General features: G+C 47.0%; 1 protein-coding gene across 1 annotated transcript in view; it reads right to left on the reverse strand.

Moving 5' to 3' along the window:
* The window catches only part of DHRS7 (dehydrogenase/reductase 7), a 61048-nt gene extending 43542 nt beyond the window's left edge, over positions 1 to 17506 (reverse strand). Inside the window, exons 1-2 of the mRNA XM_030215154.1 lie at positions 17273 to 17506; positions 6869 to 7021 (exon numbers count right to left, since the gene is read on the reverse strand). Coding sequence (XP_030071014.1) covers positions 6869 to 7021; positions 17273 to 17405 — 286 coding nt within the window. The 5' untranslated portion in view covers positions 17406 to 17506. The remainder of the gene's footprint in view (positions 1 to 6868; positions 7022 to 17272) is intronic.
* Between the last annotated feature and the right edge of the window lie 705 nt (positions 17507 to 18211).

Consider the following 18211-nt stretch of genomic DNA (forward strand, 5'->3'; position numbering starts at 1 on the left):
GAATACCTGCTACAGGTATGTATTTTCATTTTCTCCAAGGACAAGCAGGCTGGATATCATCACTGATGGGGTATCCCTAGCACCCAGGCTCACTCAAAACAATGAACACTGGTCAATTGGGCCTCGCAACGGCAAGAACATAACAAGGATTGACCTGAAAAGCAAACACAACTAAGTGAGAGTGCAGCCTGGAACAGAACAGAAATGGGCCTAGGGGGGTGAAGTTGGATTCTAAACCCCAAAAAGATTCTGCAGCACCGACTGCCCAAACCGACTGTCGCATCGGGTATCCTGCTGAAGGCAGTAGTGAGATGTGAATGTGTGGACAGATGACCATGTTACAGCCTTGCAAATCTCTTCAATAGAGGCTGACTTTAAGTGAGCCACTGACGCAGCCATAGCTCTAACATTGTGAGCCGTGACATGGCCCACTAAAGTCAACCCAGCTTGGGCATAAGTGAAGGAAATGCAATCCGCTAGCCAATTGGAGATGCTGCGTTTTCCGATGGTAACTCCCATCCAATTGGGATTAAAAGAAACAAACAGCTAGGCGGACTGTCAATAGGGCTTCGTCCACTCCACGTAAAAGGCCAATGCTCTCTTACAGTCCAAGGTGTGCAACTTGTCCTCACCAGGGCGGGTATGTGGACGGGGAAAGAATGTTGGCAAGACAATTGACTGGTTCAGATGGAACTCTGACACCACCTTTGGCAAGAACTTAGGGTGAGTGCGGAGGACTACTCTGTTATGATGAAATTTGATATAAGAAGCATGGACTACCAGGGCTTGGAGCTCACTGACTGTACGAGCTGAAGTAACAGCCACCAAGAAAATGACCTTCCAGGTCAAGTACTTCAGATGGCAGGAATTCAATGGCTCAAAAGGAGCTTTCATCAGCTGGGTGAGAACTACGTTGAGATCCTATGACACTGGTGGAGGTTTGACAGGGGGCTTTGACAAAAGCAAACCTCGCATGAAGCAAACTAAAGGCTGTCCAGAGATAGGTTTACCCTCTACATATTGATGATAAGCACTGATTGCACTAAGATGAACCCTTATTGAGTTAGTCAAGACCAGACTCTGATAAGTGTAGAAGGTATTCAAGCAGGGTCCGTGTAGGACAAGAAATGGGATCTAGGGCCTTGCTGTCACACCAGACGGCGAACCTCCTCCATTTAAAGAATAACTCTTTTTCGTGGAATCTTTCCTGGAAGCAAGCAAGACTCGTGAGACACCCTCTGAAAAGCCAGAAAGAGGCAACTTCTAAGTCCTCAACATCCAGGCCATTAGAGCCAGAGACTGGAGGTTGGGGTGTAGAAGCGACCCTTCGTTCTGAGTGATGAGGGTCGGAAAACAGTCCAATCTCCACAGTTCTTCGGAGGACAAGTCCAGAAGAAGAGAAAACCAGATCTGACGGGGCCAGAAAGGCGCTATCAGAATCATGGTTCTGCGGTCTTGCCTGAGTTTCAGCAAAGTCTTCCCTACTAAAGGTATGGGAGGATACGCATACAGAAGGCCTGTCCCCCAATGTAGGAGAAAAGCATCTGATGCTAGTCTGTTGTGGGCCTGAAGCCTGGAACAGAATTGAGGGACCCTGTGATTGGTCTGAGTGGCAAAAAGATCCACCGAGGGGGTGCCCCACGCTCGGAAGATCTTGCGGCCAACGTCCATGTTCGGTGACCACTCGTGAGGTTGCATTATCCTGCTCAACCTGTCGGCCAGGCTGTTGTTTACGCCTGCCAGATACGTGGCTTGGAGAAACATCCCATGCTGATGTGCCCAAAGCCACATCCCGACGGCTTCCTGACAAAGAGGGCGAGATCCGGTGCCCCCCTGCTTGTTGGTGTAATACATCGCAATCTGTCTGTCTGAATTAGGATAATATGACTGGGCAGCCGGTCTCTGAAAGCCTTTAGAGAATTCTAGATCGCTCGTAATTCCAGGAGGTTGATCTGAAGACCTGTTTCCTGAAAAGACCAAACTCCTTGAGTGCGAAGTCCATCTACATGAGCTCCCCACCCCAGGAGGGATGCATCCGTCGTCAGCACTTTGTGTGGCTGAGGAATTTGGAATGGACGTCCCAAGGTCAGATTGGAGCGAATGGTCCACCACTGTAGGGAATTGCAAAAATCGGTGGAAAGATGGATGACATCCTCTAGATCCCCTGTAGCCTGACACCACTGGGAGGCTAGGGTCCATTGAGCTGATCTCATATGTAGATGTGCCATGGGAGTCACATGAACTGTGGAGGCCATGTGGCCCAGAAGCCTCAACATCTGCCGAGCTGTGATCTGTTGAGATGTTTGAGCTGAGGATACTAAGGCCAGAAGATTGTCTGCCCTTGCCTGGGGGAGATAAGCTCGAGACGTCCGTGTGTTCAACAGAGCTCCTATGAATTCCAACTTCTGTACTGGAATCAGGTGGGACTTGGGATAAATTATGACAAACCCCAGCAGCTCGAGCAGTTGAATAGTAATCTGCATGGATCGTAGAACTCCTGCCTCCAAGGTGTTCTTCACCAGCCAATCGTCCAGATAAGGGAACATATGCACTCCCAGTCTGCGTAGCGATGCTGCGACAACTGCCAAGCACTTTGTAAAGACCCTGGGTGCAGATGCTAGACCAAAGGGTAGTACACAGTACTGAAAGTGCTGAGTTCCCAGTCGAAATCGGAGGTACTTCCTGTGACTTGGAAGCACCAAGATGTGAGTATAGGCGTCCTTCAAGTCCAGAGAGCATAGCCAATCATTTTCCTGAATCATGGGAAGAAGGGAGCCCAGGGAAAGCATCCTGAACTTTTCTTGGACTAGGAATTTGTTCAGGCTCCTTAGGTCTAGGATGGGACGCATCCCCCCTGTTTTCTTTTGCACAAGGAAGTACCTGGAATAGAATCCCAGCCCTTTTTGCCCTGGTGGAACGGGCTTGACCGCATTGGCGCTGAGAAGGGCAGAGAGTTCCTCTGCAAGTACCTGCAGGATTGAGCTCCTGGTGGGCAATTTGGAGGTTTGGATACCAGATTGAGAGCGTATCCTAACCAGACTATTTGAAGAACCCACCTGCCGGAGTTATAAGAGGCCACCTTTGGTGAAAAAATATCAACCTCCCCCCAATAGGTAGATCGTCCGGCACGGATACTTTCACCGCGGCTATGCTGCTCTGGAGCCAGTCAAAAGCCCGTCCCTTGCTTTTGCTGGGGTGCCGGAGGGGCCTTAGGTGCACGCCGCTGACGAGAGTGAGCCTGCTGGGAGCAAGCTTGAATAGGCTGTCGAGAGGTAGGAGTGTACCTACGCCTATTATAGGAATAGGGAGCACTCCTCCTCCCTCCAAAAAAACCTCCTAATGGAGGAGGTAGTAGCAGAAGGCATCCGGCGGGAGACAGAATCCATTGCATCATGATGCTTCTTGAGGGTATCGACCATATCCTCAACCTTCTCTCCAAAAAGGTTATCCCCCCGGCAAGGAACATCCGCTGCTGGGTCTTCTGATCCAAGTCCGAGACAAGCAGCCATGAGAGTATGCGCATCACAATACCCTGAGCAGCTACTCGGGATGCGGCATCAAAAGTGCTGTAAGCTCCTCTGGCCAGGAATTTGCAACACGCCTTCTGCTGCCTGACCACCTGGTGAAAAGGTTCAGCAAGCTCCGGAGGGAGAGCTTCAACTAAACTAGACAGTTGCCTCACAGAGTTCCGTAAGTGAATGCTCGTGTACAACTGGTCTGTTTGGATCTTGGCGGCGAGCATTCCAGACTGATACGTATGCCTCCCAAAAGGATCCAAGGTCAGACTCTCTGCCTGGGAGCGCCGAGGCATAGTCTCTAACACTCTTGGCTCTTCTGAGAGCAGAGTCCACCACCATAGAATCGTGAGGCAGTTGGGCCTTCACCATGGACTCTTTACTGGGACTAGGACTTCTTGTTGACAACTGAATTAGAGAGAGGGCAAGACCAATTCCGCAACATCGCTTCCCTAAGCGTATTGTGCAGGTGGGGCTGTTGCAACCTCTGCAGGTAGAGAAGGATAATCCAGGACCTCAAGCATCTCAGCCCTGGGCTCATCCACAGCCTCCATGGGAAATGGAATGTCCTTAGACATTTCCCGCACAAAAGATGAAAAAGTAAGACTCTCAGGTGGAGACTGTCTGACTTCAATAGGTGGAGTAGGATCAGAAGGAAGCCCACAGGAGTCTTCCTCCGAAAAATACCTGGGGTCTTCCTCTTCTCCCCATGAACGCTCCTCTTCGGTATCGGACAGAAGCTCTCAAAGAGCAGCCCGAACCCGAGCCTGTCTCGTCCTGGAGGATCGACGTCCTCGTGGGGGATGTCGAGAAGTCGACCCCTGCCTGGACTCCAGCGAAGCTTCCTCCACCGACGACGAGGTCGACCCGGGTGGCAACCAGCTCCGGTACCGAGGGCAGGGACCTCCTCGCAGGGGATGGGCCAGACGCCGTCTCAGCAGTAGGAACGGGAGATGAAAGCACCTCCGGTACCGAAGCAGATTGACGGAGCAGTCCTTCCAGAAGCTCTGGAAGAATGGCCCGGAGACCCTCATCGAGAGCTGCCATTGAAAAAGGCTGTGGGGCCGGTGCAAGAGTCGGAGCCAGAATCTGAGGGGGCTCGAGAGCCAGTACCAGGCTGCCGGACGACCGACGCATCGGCACCTCCTGAATGGAGGATGAGCGGTCCTCTTGGCGCCGACGCTTCTCGGGTGCCAACTCCCTCGGCTCCCTGGAGCTCTCTGTACTGTGTCTGTAACATAGTAACATAGTAGATGACGGCAGAAAAAGACCTGCATGGTCCATCCAGTCTGCCTGCCTGGTGGGGCATATGTTTTCTTATTTGCAGATACAACATTTTATGGGGACATTAGGTTGGAGGGGGGAGAACCCTTAAGAGATGGAAAGTCTGGAAAACCTGTGGCTTTTATTGAGGAGGGTGCCCAGACCTATATATATATACATTTTTTCAGGGATGGGATCCCAGACCATTTAGCTTTCAGGGGGCTTGGGAAGCAGATTTAAATTGCAGTTTTTCCGATCAGGAGTGGGAAGCTATTTGTGGGGAGGTTCAGAAAGCTTCAGTGTGTGTTTTGGTGCAGGAAAATGCATATAAAGTTCTCACTAGATGGTATTACACAACGGAGAGGTTGCAGCGGATGTACCCGGGTACTTCGGGTCTATGCTGGAGGTGTAATTCACAATTGGGATCATTTTTACATATATGTTGGACATGCCCCAGGGTGGTGCCCTTTTGGCAGGCTGTTATGAAGGCGTTGGTAAAGTTGATTGGATCATCTTTAGTGTGCAGTCCTTTGGTGTGCCTCTTGGGCTTACATAATGAGAGGGACTCATGGGAGGAGCGTAAATGGCTGTGCTGGGGTTGGCAGCAGCTAAGTGCCTCATAGCACAGCACTGGAAGAGGGCAGACTCCCCGACATTGGGTGATTGGAAGTGCAAATTGGGTCAGTTAATAGAAATGGAGCACCTACCGGCATACTGCAGGGAGGGGGTACTGAGACAAAGGCGGATGGGCTCAATTACAACAGCGATTGACATGCATTTAGGATGATGGAGTATTATAGGAGGTGGGTGGGTTTGGGGGGGGGAGGGGAGGGGGAGAGAGAGCGTGTCCCAAAGAATCAAGGGGCATTCTCAAGTTGAGCAGGGGTTGGATATGGTTGGTGGGCGGGAGAGGTGATGGTGTATATTATGGGCGCACGGTCTGTTTGGGGAGCGGATACTGTTTATGGGACTATTTTGATAACATGTGTTGTGGAGAAGTGTACATAAGTACATAAGCACCGCCATACCGGGAAAAGACCAAGGGTCCATCAAGCCCAGCATCCTGTCTCCGACAGTGGACAATGCAGGCTTCAAGAACCCGGCAAAACCCAAAAAGAAACAAAAACTTAATTCTTAATAATGTTCAATGGACTTTTCTCTCAGGAATCTGTCCAAACCCCCTTTAAATTCCGTAAGGCCAGCTGCTGTCACTACATTTTCCGGCAACGAGTTCTAGAGTCTGACTACATGCTGAGTAAAGAAAAAAACTTTCTATTTGTTTTAAATCTACCATATTCTAGCTTCATCTTGTGTCCCCTGGTTTTGTTTTTGTTTGAAAGTGTAAACAAACGCTTCACATCTCTATTCCGCTCATTATCTTGTAGACTTCTATCATATCACCCCTCAGCCGCCTTTTCTCCAAGCTGAAGAGCCCTAACCTTCTCAGCCTTTCCTCATAGGGAAGTCGTTCCATTCCCTTTATCATTTTTGTCGCCCTTCTCTGCACCTTCTCTAATTCCTTTATATCTTTTTTGAGATGCGGCAACCAGAATTGGACACAATATTCTAGGTGCAGTCGCACCATGGAGCAATACAACGGCATTATAACGTCCTCGTGTTTGTTTTCCATCCTTTTCCTAATAATACTCAACATTCTGTGCGCTTTTTTTAGCCGCCGTAGCACACTGAGCAGAAGATTTTAACGTCTTATCAACGATGACTCCCAGATCCCTTTCTAGGTCTGTGACTCCTAACGCGGAACCTTGCATGACATAGCTGTAATTTGGGTTCCTTTTACCCACATGCATCACTTTGCACTCTTTGCGAAAATGACTGTTACAGAATTATTACAATAAAAATTTAAAGTGGAAAAAAATAAATATTGTAACATTTAAAGCTAAACAACATGCACTGTTTTTTCAGTTATAAGCTTCTGCAGCTCCTTGAACTTTTGTACTAAAGCTTTTGCTGTGCTCATTATGTCTTTAGCACACCACCATTTATCTGGCAAATACAATGGTTCCTGTAATGAAGGCTGGATATTAAAACTGAACAATACATTGAACTGACTGTGGTCAAATTTTACATACCAAGACATTTCTTTTTCACTCTTTGAAGTTCATTCTCTCTTCTTGCTGACAGAACGAGTAGGGCTCCTAGGCTTGCAAGCTGATAAGCTAACTCCTCTCCAATTCCACTCGAGGCTCCTGTCACCCAGACCACCTTACCAGGCAGCTGACATTCTATTAGAAGTCAATTGAAAAGTTTTAAACAAAGCAAGGGATGACATACCTCACCAAGCTAATAAACTGCAGCTACTGTTATCATGAGTGAACTCAGCGCCCTATGTATAGTACTGAAAAAGTACTATACATAGGGTTAAAAAGTGAAAACTATGCTAGTTTCAAATGTTTACCCATGCCATTGTACTCATAGGGGCTCATTTTCAAAGCACTAAGTGCTTTGAAAATATGCCTAATAGTAACATAGTAGATGACTGCAGAGAAAGACCTCTACGGTCCATCCAGTCTGCCCAACAAGATAAACTCATATGTGCTACTTTATGTGTATACCTGACCTTGATTTGTATCTGCCATTTTCAGGGCACAGAGCATAGAAGTCTGCCCAGCACTAGTCCCGCCTCCCACCACCGGTGCTGCCACCCAATCTCCGCTAAGCTTCTGAGGATCCATTCCTTCTGAACAGAATTCCTTTATGTTTATCCCATGCATTTTTTAATTCCGTTACCATTTTCATCTGCACCACCCCCCACGGGAGGGCATTCCAAGTATCCACCACTCTCTCCATGAAAAAATACTTCCTGACATTTTTCTTGAGTATGCCCCCCTTCAACCTCATTTCATGTCCTCTAGTTCTACCGCCTTCCCATCTCCGGAAAAGGTTCATTTGCAGATTAATACCTTTCAAATATTTGAACATCTGTATCATATCACCTGTTTCTCCTTTCCTCCAGGGTATACATGTTTAGGTCATCAAGTCTCTCCTCATACGTCTTGTAACGCAAATAGCTTATCACAGGGACCAGGGAGGAGACAGCAGAGCAGCAAGAGGAGGCACACAGAACTTCCATGAGCTGGAACATGAGGGCACTGAAAGCCTGGGGAAAGGCTCTCACAGGCTGTAGTTAGCTGTGTACTCTGCTGTTCATGGTTATAAAAGAATCTTCCAATGCATGGATTTATGTTAATACCTTGAGTTTAAGGTATATTTGCATATTATATGAAGTTATTACAATCAATAAAATGTTTTTTTAAACTGTTTTCTTCTTGATTAAATTTTTTTTCTACAAAGTTGTATCCAAGGCCAATACCATTATAGAGGCAATACCCTTTTTTACCCTTTATCTTGGGCTGCAGTCCAAGAGTGGGCTAACTACAGCCTGTGAGAGCCTTTCCCCAGGCCTTCAGTGGCCCCATGTTCCAGCTCATAAAAGTTCCGTGTGCCTCCTCTTGCTGCTCTGCTGTCTCCTCCCTGGTCCCTGTGATAAGCTATTTGCAAGATTAACTGATATATTTTTTACTTTCAGGTTTGTTGTTGTCAGTATTTGCCTACAGGACAATGCCAAACCTGGAAATCCAGCCCACGGCACTATAAAGTTAACTGTTCTTGCAAACAATTCATTATGAGTGCTCACTGGCTGAAACACTGTTGGGAACTGGATTGCTCTGAAGGTTAGGTGATGCTAGGTTGCTTGATCACTGATGGGCCAAGGCTGGCTGTTATGGCATGGAACCAGAAACAAACAGACAGGAACACTAGGAGGAGATGACAGTTTGTCCCCCAAGTAGTGCCAACCAGGGAGAAAGCAGGAAGGCACAAGGAGGACCAGTTCTTTAAAGTTAATTGCATGTGCTGTGCCCAGGGGAGCTTTCGTCCAGATTCATTATGTATAATACATGCTTTCATCAAGTTGGTGGTGCCTCGGCCAACTGGAACTATTTTCCATATCTAGCAGCCTCTACTTCTGATGCATTTCTTTCCATTTTCTAAAGGTTACTTACCACTTACTTGCATGGGAGGGAAAGACAGCATGAAAGATCAAGAATAGGCATGCCTGATTTAAATAGGGCTCCTCCCTAGCCCAAGGGGTAGGCAAGAATCACTAATGAGACCTTGTGTAAAAGTTTGTAAATCCTGGACTAAACACATGCATGATTGGCTTTTAAAAGCCATGCCTCCCTTCAAGAGGTCAATGCAAAACAAATTCAGCATGGCCAAATACACAAGATTACAATGTGGTGTGCATTTCCAGGGCTGTAAAGAGCTCAGAGTAAAAAGGAGAGGTTAAGAGGTGGAGAGAAACCTGTCACACACACAAAACAGGATTCACAGTTACCAGATAAAACATTCAGACCTGTGCCAGGGGATGGGATTTGATATACTGCCTTTCTGTGGTTACAATCAAAGCGGTTTACATGTTATATACAGGTACTTATTTTGTAACTGGGGCAATGAAGGGTTAAGTGATTTGTCCAGAATCAAAAGGAGCTGCAGTGGGAATCAAACCCAGTTCCCCAGGTTCTCAGGCCACTGCAGTAAATGTTAGACTACTCCCTCCACTAAAAAGCCTAATTACCATACATTTTAATATGCCTTGTGCTTATGTCTACCGCATGTCAATGTCAGCTCTGGGACCCATCCTGCAGCCAGTAATAAGCGCATAGATGGCTGATCTATGCGCTTATTACTGGCTGCAGGATGGGTCCCAGAGCTGACAATGACATGCGGTAGACATCAGCACAAGCCATATTAAAATATATGGCAAGTAGACGTTTTAGAAATCTGTGGCAATGTTATGCTGTGCGCTGATGTCTACCAGCACAATGCTAAAAAGATACTGCCAGGTCTGAGGTGGTGTAAAAGGACCCATCAGCCCAGTGGCCTGGTAGCTTTTCTGCATCACACCCTCTCCACCCCCCACCCCCAAACGTGACCTGATCGCCAGCTAACACCTCCTCCATATGACCATACCTGACCACCAACCTCCCACCTCCATAACAGAAAGTAATGACCCAAACCCTTCCCTAGAGAGTACCTGACATTTTCCCCCACCACACCCCGATCCCAACATTAAAAAAAAAAAAAAAAAAATTTAATCCCTGGTGGTCTAGTGTACCCCCCTCTCCCTGAACCCTCCAAAACTTGCCCCTCTCACCTCAAATCTGGTCAGGATGCAACAATGCCCACTCTCTCCAACCTCTGGCACTGCCAGGATCCAAAATGGCAATGCCTAACTCCTAGCAGTGCAAGGGGCAGATTAAGGGGGGGGGGGGGGAAGGAGGAAGGGGCACATCAGATCCCCAAGGATGCCTTCTTTTTTTTTTAAGTTTTAGGTTCAGGGTAGGGACCACTAGACTATCACAGATCATCGAAGGAGGGGATCAGGTCAGTACCTTCAGATAGAAATGGGGGGGGGGGGGAGGTCTGGATTAAATAAAAATGCCACCAACAATAAAGAATGACAATGTGGATGCAGCAGCTCATAGGTTTGTTTGCTTTTGAGTGTAGAGCGATGACAGCTGCGCAAGGAAGGGGGAAACAGAGATTGACCTAATTGGCTTCAACTCCCTCCCTCCCACCCACCTACCTACAACACCATCCATCCACCCAGTGGCGTACGAAGGGGGGGGCGGTGGGGCGGTCCGCCCCGGGTGCACGCCGCTGGGGGGTGTCGGCGCCTCGCTGGTTCCTTGCTCTCTCTGCCCCAGAACAGGTTACTTCCTGTTCCGGGGCAGAGAGAGCAAGGAACCAGCGAGGCGCCGACACCCTCCCAGCGGCGTGCTGTCGGCGGATTGTCCCACCCATCCGCCCCTCTACCGCCTTCCAGGTTTGTTCTCGTGGGCGGTGGGTGTTGCGCTACGGAGGGGGGAGGGTGCGTCGCGCTGCACCCGGGGGGGGGGGGGGGGGGGTGCGCAGCGGCGACCCGCCCCGGGTGTCAGCTGCCCTCGTGACACCACTGCATCCACCTCTCCTCTCCTGGGTGCCTTCGCTGCACATACCTCATCACCCTGGTGGTCTAGTAGCTTGATTTGGGGCAGGAAAGATCCCCACTCTTTTCTGCCACTGATCCTCTCACTGCCGCAGCTTGTTTAAAGTGGGTGCCAAGACTTCAAGGTACTTATTTGTATCGGGGGCAATGGAGGGTTAAGTGACTTGTCCAGAGTCACAAGGAGCTGCAGTGGGAATCAAACCCAGTTCCCCAGATCAAAGTCCACTGCACTAACCAGTAGGCTACTCCTCCACTCTACGCCAGGCCCCCTTCCTGCCCATCTTCAAATCCTTGCTCAAAGCCCACCTCTTCAATGTCACCTTCGGCACCTAACCACTACACCTCTATTCAGGAAATCATGACTGCCCCAACTTGACATTTCGTCCTTTAGATTGTAAGCTCCTTCGAGCAGGGACTGTCCTTCTTTGTTAAACTGTACAGCGCTGCGTAACCCTAGTAGCGCTCTAGAAATGTTAAGTAGTAGTAGTAGTAGATATGTGCAGGGAAGGAAAGCAAAGCTCTGTTTGTTTTACCATTCTGTGGGAACCCCGCAGGACCCGGGTCCATCTCTGTGGGATCCCCATGGACCTCAGTCCATTCCCACAGACCCGGATAAGATCCCCATGGGATTCCCATGGTACCAGTGGATATTCCCACTATCCCCGTTCAGCTCACTAGTACATTTGTGATTTTGCTGTAAACTGCCTAGACAAGACCGTTTATAACAGTATATCAAATCAATAAACCCAATCCAATCCAAACATGTGGATGTCTGAGCATGTAGCTTCTACAGCGAGCGCAATACCATGCCATACAGAAAGTTATACATATTCAATTTATATGCACAGAAAACTTGCAACAAATAGGAAGAAACATGCTGGATGTATGTGTACAAAGGTTTCTCAATAAGCGTGGTTTCTATATGCGCATGTCTAAAATAAAACATAAGTACCATCAAACATCAATGCCTGTTCCATAGTACCTAAATGAGACTCACCAAAATTTCTTACATACAAAATTTTTGCGAGGCTCATATTTAGGCACTGAAGAACAGATGCCAATGTGTGCTTTTACTTTTCAATATGTGACTGTGTCCAAACATAACTGTTAGCTCCTGTCTGCTTCTGAAACTTTTCAGGTGCTTTCGTATGGTTGGAAAAGAAACTGGCACCTGAGCAATATCCGGATCAAGAAAGTGGAAGCACTGCTGGTTAGCCATTGGTGCACTTACAGACACACAGAAGCAGATTTACAGTATGTAGTATTGACACGAGTACAGCTTAGATGGGGAGGGGATATCACTTCTATACTGACGCAGCAGGAACAGAGATTCATACATACCTGGAACACAGTGCACCCGAATGGGCTGAATAAAGAGATAGAGTGACTGGCCACTGGGTGGTTCAGGTATAAATACAGGGCGTTCCTGGCTCACAATAGTAGGGAGGAGCCAGCAGAGTAATCTCTCCCGATAAACCAAGAATTGTAATCTAGAGGTTAGATTTTAAAGAATATATGAAATGCTAAACAAGTTAAGAGTTTAAGTTGATTTACTATTGTGCTTGTAGTTTCATTTAATAGATTCTACATACATCCCCTTGAAAATGTGAAACGTTGCTCCACACTGGGGATAACGACAGAGAGCCAGTTGTTTTAATCACTATGCACTGAGTACAGGTGTTCTGGAGGCATTGCAGACCGCGCACTCACCTGGAAACAGTTAAGATAAGTGCCATCAGTATTACATCTTTGTTTCCTAGCAGTGAGTGGCTCACGCTGTGAGATTTGGAAGGCAAGGAGGGTGAGTGCTATGATGTGTGGCGGCTGTAGTTCCAATCCAGATACATTTGGTTTAAAGGACACAACAGCACTACTGAGCACCGCAAATTTAAAAATTTTTAAAAAGTATTTTAGTCAGATTGGTTTACGTCTTCAGTCTGGTGTAATTGTTGGAAACTAGTTAACAAAAAATGACATGAAATCTTTTCCAAGAACCTTTAACGCTGCCCCAAACCCAGCAAAAAAAAAAAAAAACCTCTTGTATTACCTGTGCAGCAAAACCTCTTGAAATATCTCCTGCGTTGCACAGAATTATTAAAAATGTATGGTAATGAACTCAGTGTGCACCCATGTCTTCCAAGTGAGTTAACTCACACGTTCAACCCCTCTCTGCATTCTGTGACTAAAACGATGCACAAAGGTCCCACTGGAACTGTACACTTATGTTAGCGGTAAGTTTCTGCATCAGCCCCTGTGAAGGAGCTCAATATAGGGAGGGGAGACCACCTGAAGCACACAGAGAGCTGGCAGCTATAACAATCTTCCTCTTCCCCCCCCCCCCACCCCACTATCTTAGGAGACCATAAAGAAAGCCTCACACTAGAGCCCACAATACAACACAAAACTAGTGGTGGGGGGGAGGGGGGTCAGGCACAGAGAAGAAAGAGATGGTCTGTGCTGGGCAGAGTGAAGGAGGGCGTGCTGGGCTGGAGAGAAGCCCATTGAAGAAGCCCAAACCCTGAGAGAGAAGCCTGAGTGCGAGTGCCTGTACCCGAGTTCTACCGTAAAGTGCCAGATCTGAAGACAGCACCTGCGTCCGAGCCCAACCACAAGTGCCTGTCCTGTAGAGAAAGAGCCTGTATTGAAAGACCCAGTCCTAGTGCCTGTACATAGGTGCCTGCCTCTGAGAAGCCTGCCAGTGTGAACTGGGGGTTGAGAGGTTTGCACAAAGGAACAAGAAGAAAGAGGCATTTGCACCGGGGGGGGGGGGGGTAGATTGAGTCCTTACTTTTTTTTATTTAAATCTAGTTACCTATACACATCTTTGCTCACCAAAAGATGACACGCAGACTAGACTGCACATATGAGAAGGACAATACACAATCATACTGGACAATACACAATCTTCACTCCCTCCGACCTTCATGGTACCTGATACACAACTACTTCATTCGACCACAATATAACCTTGTATTTGTTATCAACCGACTGGCGAACGCCTCTATGGTATTATGTAAGCCACATTGAGCCTGCAAATAGGTGGGAAAATGTGGGGTACAAATGTAACAAATAAAATAAATAAAAGCCAAGGTTTTCCTTTTGTTAAGTTAGTGTAGTAGGTTCCTCCATCAAACAGCTGACCACCTTCAAGAATAGAGGGGACAGAGAGCAACTACCAAAGGTACCAAATGCAAGAGTGGCAAGCTAGTGAAGATAAGTACTGCCTCCTCTACACCACGCATGCACACAGACTAACAATAATAAAGCACCTCATCTGTCACTGAAGTATGTTAGAGCTATATTACACAAGTAGAGTTTGAGTAACAGCGTGTGAAGATTTACTTTTACCATAAATATTGAAATTTGTTACTGTGATATCCTTGAGCGTACTCAAGCATAAATATCTTTGAACACTAGCTAAAATTTTAACATCTATCACTATCGTAGCATATGTGTTCTAAGTGGATAAGTTTGATTTTTTTTTCCCTTGTCAAATCCCTTGGCTGTATGGAACTTATTTGGGGAACACATTTGGACCGCGACAGTTCTGTAAATACAAGTGTATTTACTCCACCACTAGGGGGATTATACTGCTTTCCCTAAGGTTCCTGCCCGACAAACTTGCTATTTGTTAACCAGTATCAACATTACCCAAAAATAAGCTGTTTAATTAAAAGTAGTATACATAGAACGCACAGAGAGCGTTCCAGAAGTTTGGGGAGGGACTGAAATCTTTGGTTCGGACTATGGCTTTTTCTGAAGTAATTCCTACGTTGGGGAGGGGAGAGGAAAGATTACGCAAAACAGTAGAATTCAATAAGTGGCTTGAGTCTTGGTGTAAAGAAGATGGTTTTAGATACACAGGAGAATGGGGTAATACGTGGAAAAATAACAGTAATGATGGGCTACATCTTTCTGTGATGGGAAAAAGGATCTTTGGGGAGAAATTCAGACAGTATGTTTCTAGACATTTAAACTAGAGGGTGGGGGTGACAAAAGGAAAAAGGGGATTTCGGAAAGTCACCCCCAGAATAAACATGATGGCAGAGGGAAAGGTCATGTAAATATAAAAAAACATCCAAACTCACTAAGCACATGGAAAGCTATGTGCACAAATGCTCGTAGTCTAAGTAAAAAGGTTCAAGACTTGCAAGCCCTGATGTTTGAAGAAAACTTGGATATTGTTGCTATTACAGAGACATGGTTCAACGATTCTCATGAATGGGATGTGACCATACCGGGCTATAATCTTTTTAGGAAGGATAGAGAGGGCCGAAGAGGTGGAGGAGTGGCTCTGTATGTGAGAGAGACTATCAGAGCAGCTGAAATGCGGAGAACCTGGGGAAAAGAAGATTTAAGGATCGTCCTGGAAAGAGAAGACGGAACCTGTATCCACACGGGAGTTATCCACAGACCTCTTGCGCAAACGAAGTTAGACAAGGATCTTTCAGAAGATTCTCAAAAGATTGGTATGAAAGGGGAGGTGCTACTGTTGGGAGATTTCAATTTGTCTGACATGGATTGGAAATAAATATCTGATATTCTCGGGCTGGTTGGGTGGCGTCACTGAAGCTTTTTTTTCTCCACTACGGTGCATAGTGTTGTTTCACAATTGGGGTGATAGCTGTCTCCTGTACCCAATTATCTACACAGTGGGTGTGAAGCTGTGATTGGAATTTCGAATAAGAAGGTTTGAGCTTGAGTGAACTAATAATTAAAATTTAATGCCATGAAGTGTAGAGTGATGCACTTGGGGTGCGGAAACCCAAAAGAGAGATACCGGATAGGAAGGGAGAGATTAGTAAGCCCGACTTAGGAGAGCGACCTTGGGGTGTTCGTGTTGGGAGGATCTGAAGGTGAAGAAACAATGCGACGGCCGTGGCCAGAAGAATGCTAGGCTGCGTAGAGAGGGGCATAACCAGCAGAAGAAAGGAGGTGCTGATGCCCCTCTACAAGTCGTTGGTGAGTTTTGGAGGCTGTATCTTGCTAAAGATGTAAAGACTGGAAACGGAGCAAAGAAAAGCTACGAAAATGGTATGGGATTTGCGTTGCAAACCGTACGAGAGACTTGCTGACCTGAACCTCCTTAGAGAAAAGGAGAAACAGGGGTGATATGATACAGATGTTCAAATTTTGAAAGGTATTAATCCGCAAACTAACCTTTTCCGGAGACGGGAAGGCAGTAGAACTAAAGGACATGAATTGAGGTTGAAGGGGGGGCAGACTCAGGACTAATGTTAGGAAGTATTTTTCACGAAGAGGGTGGTGGATATGTGGAATGCCCTCCTGCGGGATGTGGTGGAGATGAAAATGGTAATGGAATTCAAATGTGTGGGATAAACACAAAGGAATCCTGTTTAGAAGGAATGGTTCCGTGGAATCTTAGCGGAGATTGGGTGGCGACGCCGGTAATTGGAAACAAAACGGGAGCTGGGCAGACTTCTAGTCTACGCCCTGATCGTGACTGAATAGATAGGGATGGGCTGGAGTGTAAATTTTACGGGGCTTTGAAGTCAATGTTGCCAGGTCGGCGGGTTGCGGTTTTTTGGGCTTCTTTTTTTTCTTTTGGGCGGTTTTCAGGCGTTTTTTTCGGCCGCGGGGGGCGGGGTTAGTGACGTTTTGGGCAGGGTTAGTGACGTTATGGGCCGATGACGGGGGAGGCGGGGCCGGTGATGGGGGAGGCGGGGCCGATGACGGCGGGGGCGGGGTTGATGACGCGGGGGTGTCAGGGGCGGGGTTTGAGTTTGGGCGGGTTTTGGGCTGTTTTTAGGCTGGATTGGGTGGGAAAAAAATTTTCCACCTGGCAACCCTGTTTGAAGTTAGCTTCAGACCAGTGTTGCCAGGTGGGCGGTTTTACCGCCCAATTGGGCGGTTTTCCGCGACCCGCCGCGGGAAATTTTTGCCCGCGGCGGGTTGCGGTTTTTTGGGCTGCTTTTTGGGCTTCGGGCGGTTTTTTGGGCTGCTTTTTCGGCCGCGGTGGGCGGGGTTAGCGACGTTTTTGGGCGGGGTTAGTGACATGGGAGGCGGGGCCGATGACGTGGAGGCGGGGCCGATGACGGCGGGGGCGGGGTTGATGACGGCGGGGGTGATGACGGCGGGGGCGGGGGTGTCAGGGGCGGGGTTTGAGTTTGGCCGGGTTTTGGGCTGGAAAAATATTTTCCACCTGGCAACCCTGCTTCAGACCTTTTGGTACATGAACAGTGCAAGACAGACTGCTACGGTCTGTGCCCTGAGAAAGGCAAGAAAAATCAAACTCGGGTATAATGTATCATATACCATGTAAAATGAGTTTATCTTCTTGTGCAGACTGGATGGACTGTACAGGTCTTTATCTGCCGTCATTTACTATGTTACTATGTAAAATAAATGTACATTATCTTTGACAACTCCTCTTCTACTTTCTAAAAAAAACCCTGTGATACACCACTACAAAAATACTACTAATGCAAAACATCGGCATGCAGTGTTTCAAATTCCTCTTCACCTGGTTTCTTTCCAAACGACTCCGCCCAGAGCAAAGTCAGATCTCCATCGGCTTTGACAAAGCGGATCAATTGCACGATTAAATAGAGTAGCCCGCACCCGCCGAGCAGCAGGAAGAAGCTGGCCACATCCATAGCGAAAGCGCGAACTCTGGACAAAAAGAGAATAATAGTTAAGACAAAAAAAAAAGTATGGGGATTGAGAAACGAATTCCAATCCCGTGACCCGTGCGCAGGCGCCGCTGACGCGATGTCACGTGGATCACGGTAGTAGGTGTGGTAGCACTACGCATTTATGCAAGGAGGAATAGGATATGTATCTTATCCAAGAAGGTTTAATGAATAGGAGTGGAAGTCAGGCAATAATATATTTATACTACTACTACTTATCATTTCCACTGTAAGCAAGGAAGCCAATTAGGATAATCTAAGTTTCCCCTTCCCAGCGCAGATGTCATCCCCGCTCAATTAAAACAAAGCAAGCAAACCTCATCCACATTGTCGGGGTATTTTTTTTTTTTTTTAATTGTTGGTCCATCTGTAAGTAACAACAAGTCTAAAGCTGTTTCAACTGGATAGGGTAAGTGCCTTGAAAGGAGGACAAAAGTTTGGCTTTTTTTTTTTTACTTATTGGACAGCTTTTTAATTTATTTGAAAGCTCCCATATGTAGATATAAATATCATGAAATAACAATTCAATATCACTAAAACAGCTTTAAAATTATTATAGCTGGTAGAAACAGCAATTTTAAAGTCTGTATTTTGTGCTCATTTTTCTACACTAAAAACTAAGTAAGTACATTGTATACAATACAGATGGCCAAATTTCAGAGAGGATATCCTGTTTCCTGATGGGTTCATCTTAAATTTTTTTTTTGTTACATTTGTACCCCGCGCTTTCCCACTCATGGCAGGCTCAATGCGGCTTACATGGGGCAATG

The sequence above is a fragment of the Microcaecilia unicolor genome, chromosome 9 (assembly GCF_901765095.1).
Source record: "Microcaecilia unicolor chromosome 9, aMicUni1.1, whole genome shotgun sequence".
NCBI lineage: Eukaryota > Metazoa > Chordata > Amphibia > Gymnophiona > Siphonopidae > Microcaecilia > Microcaecilia unicolor.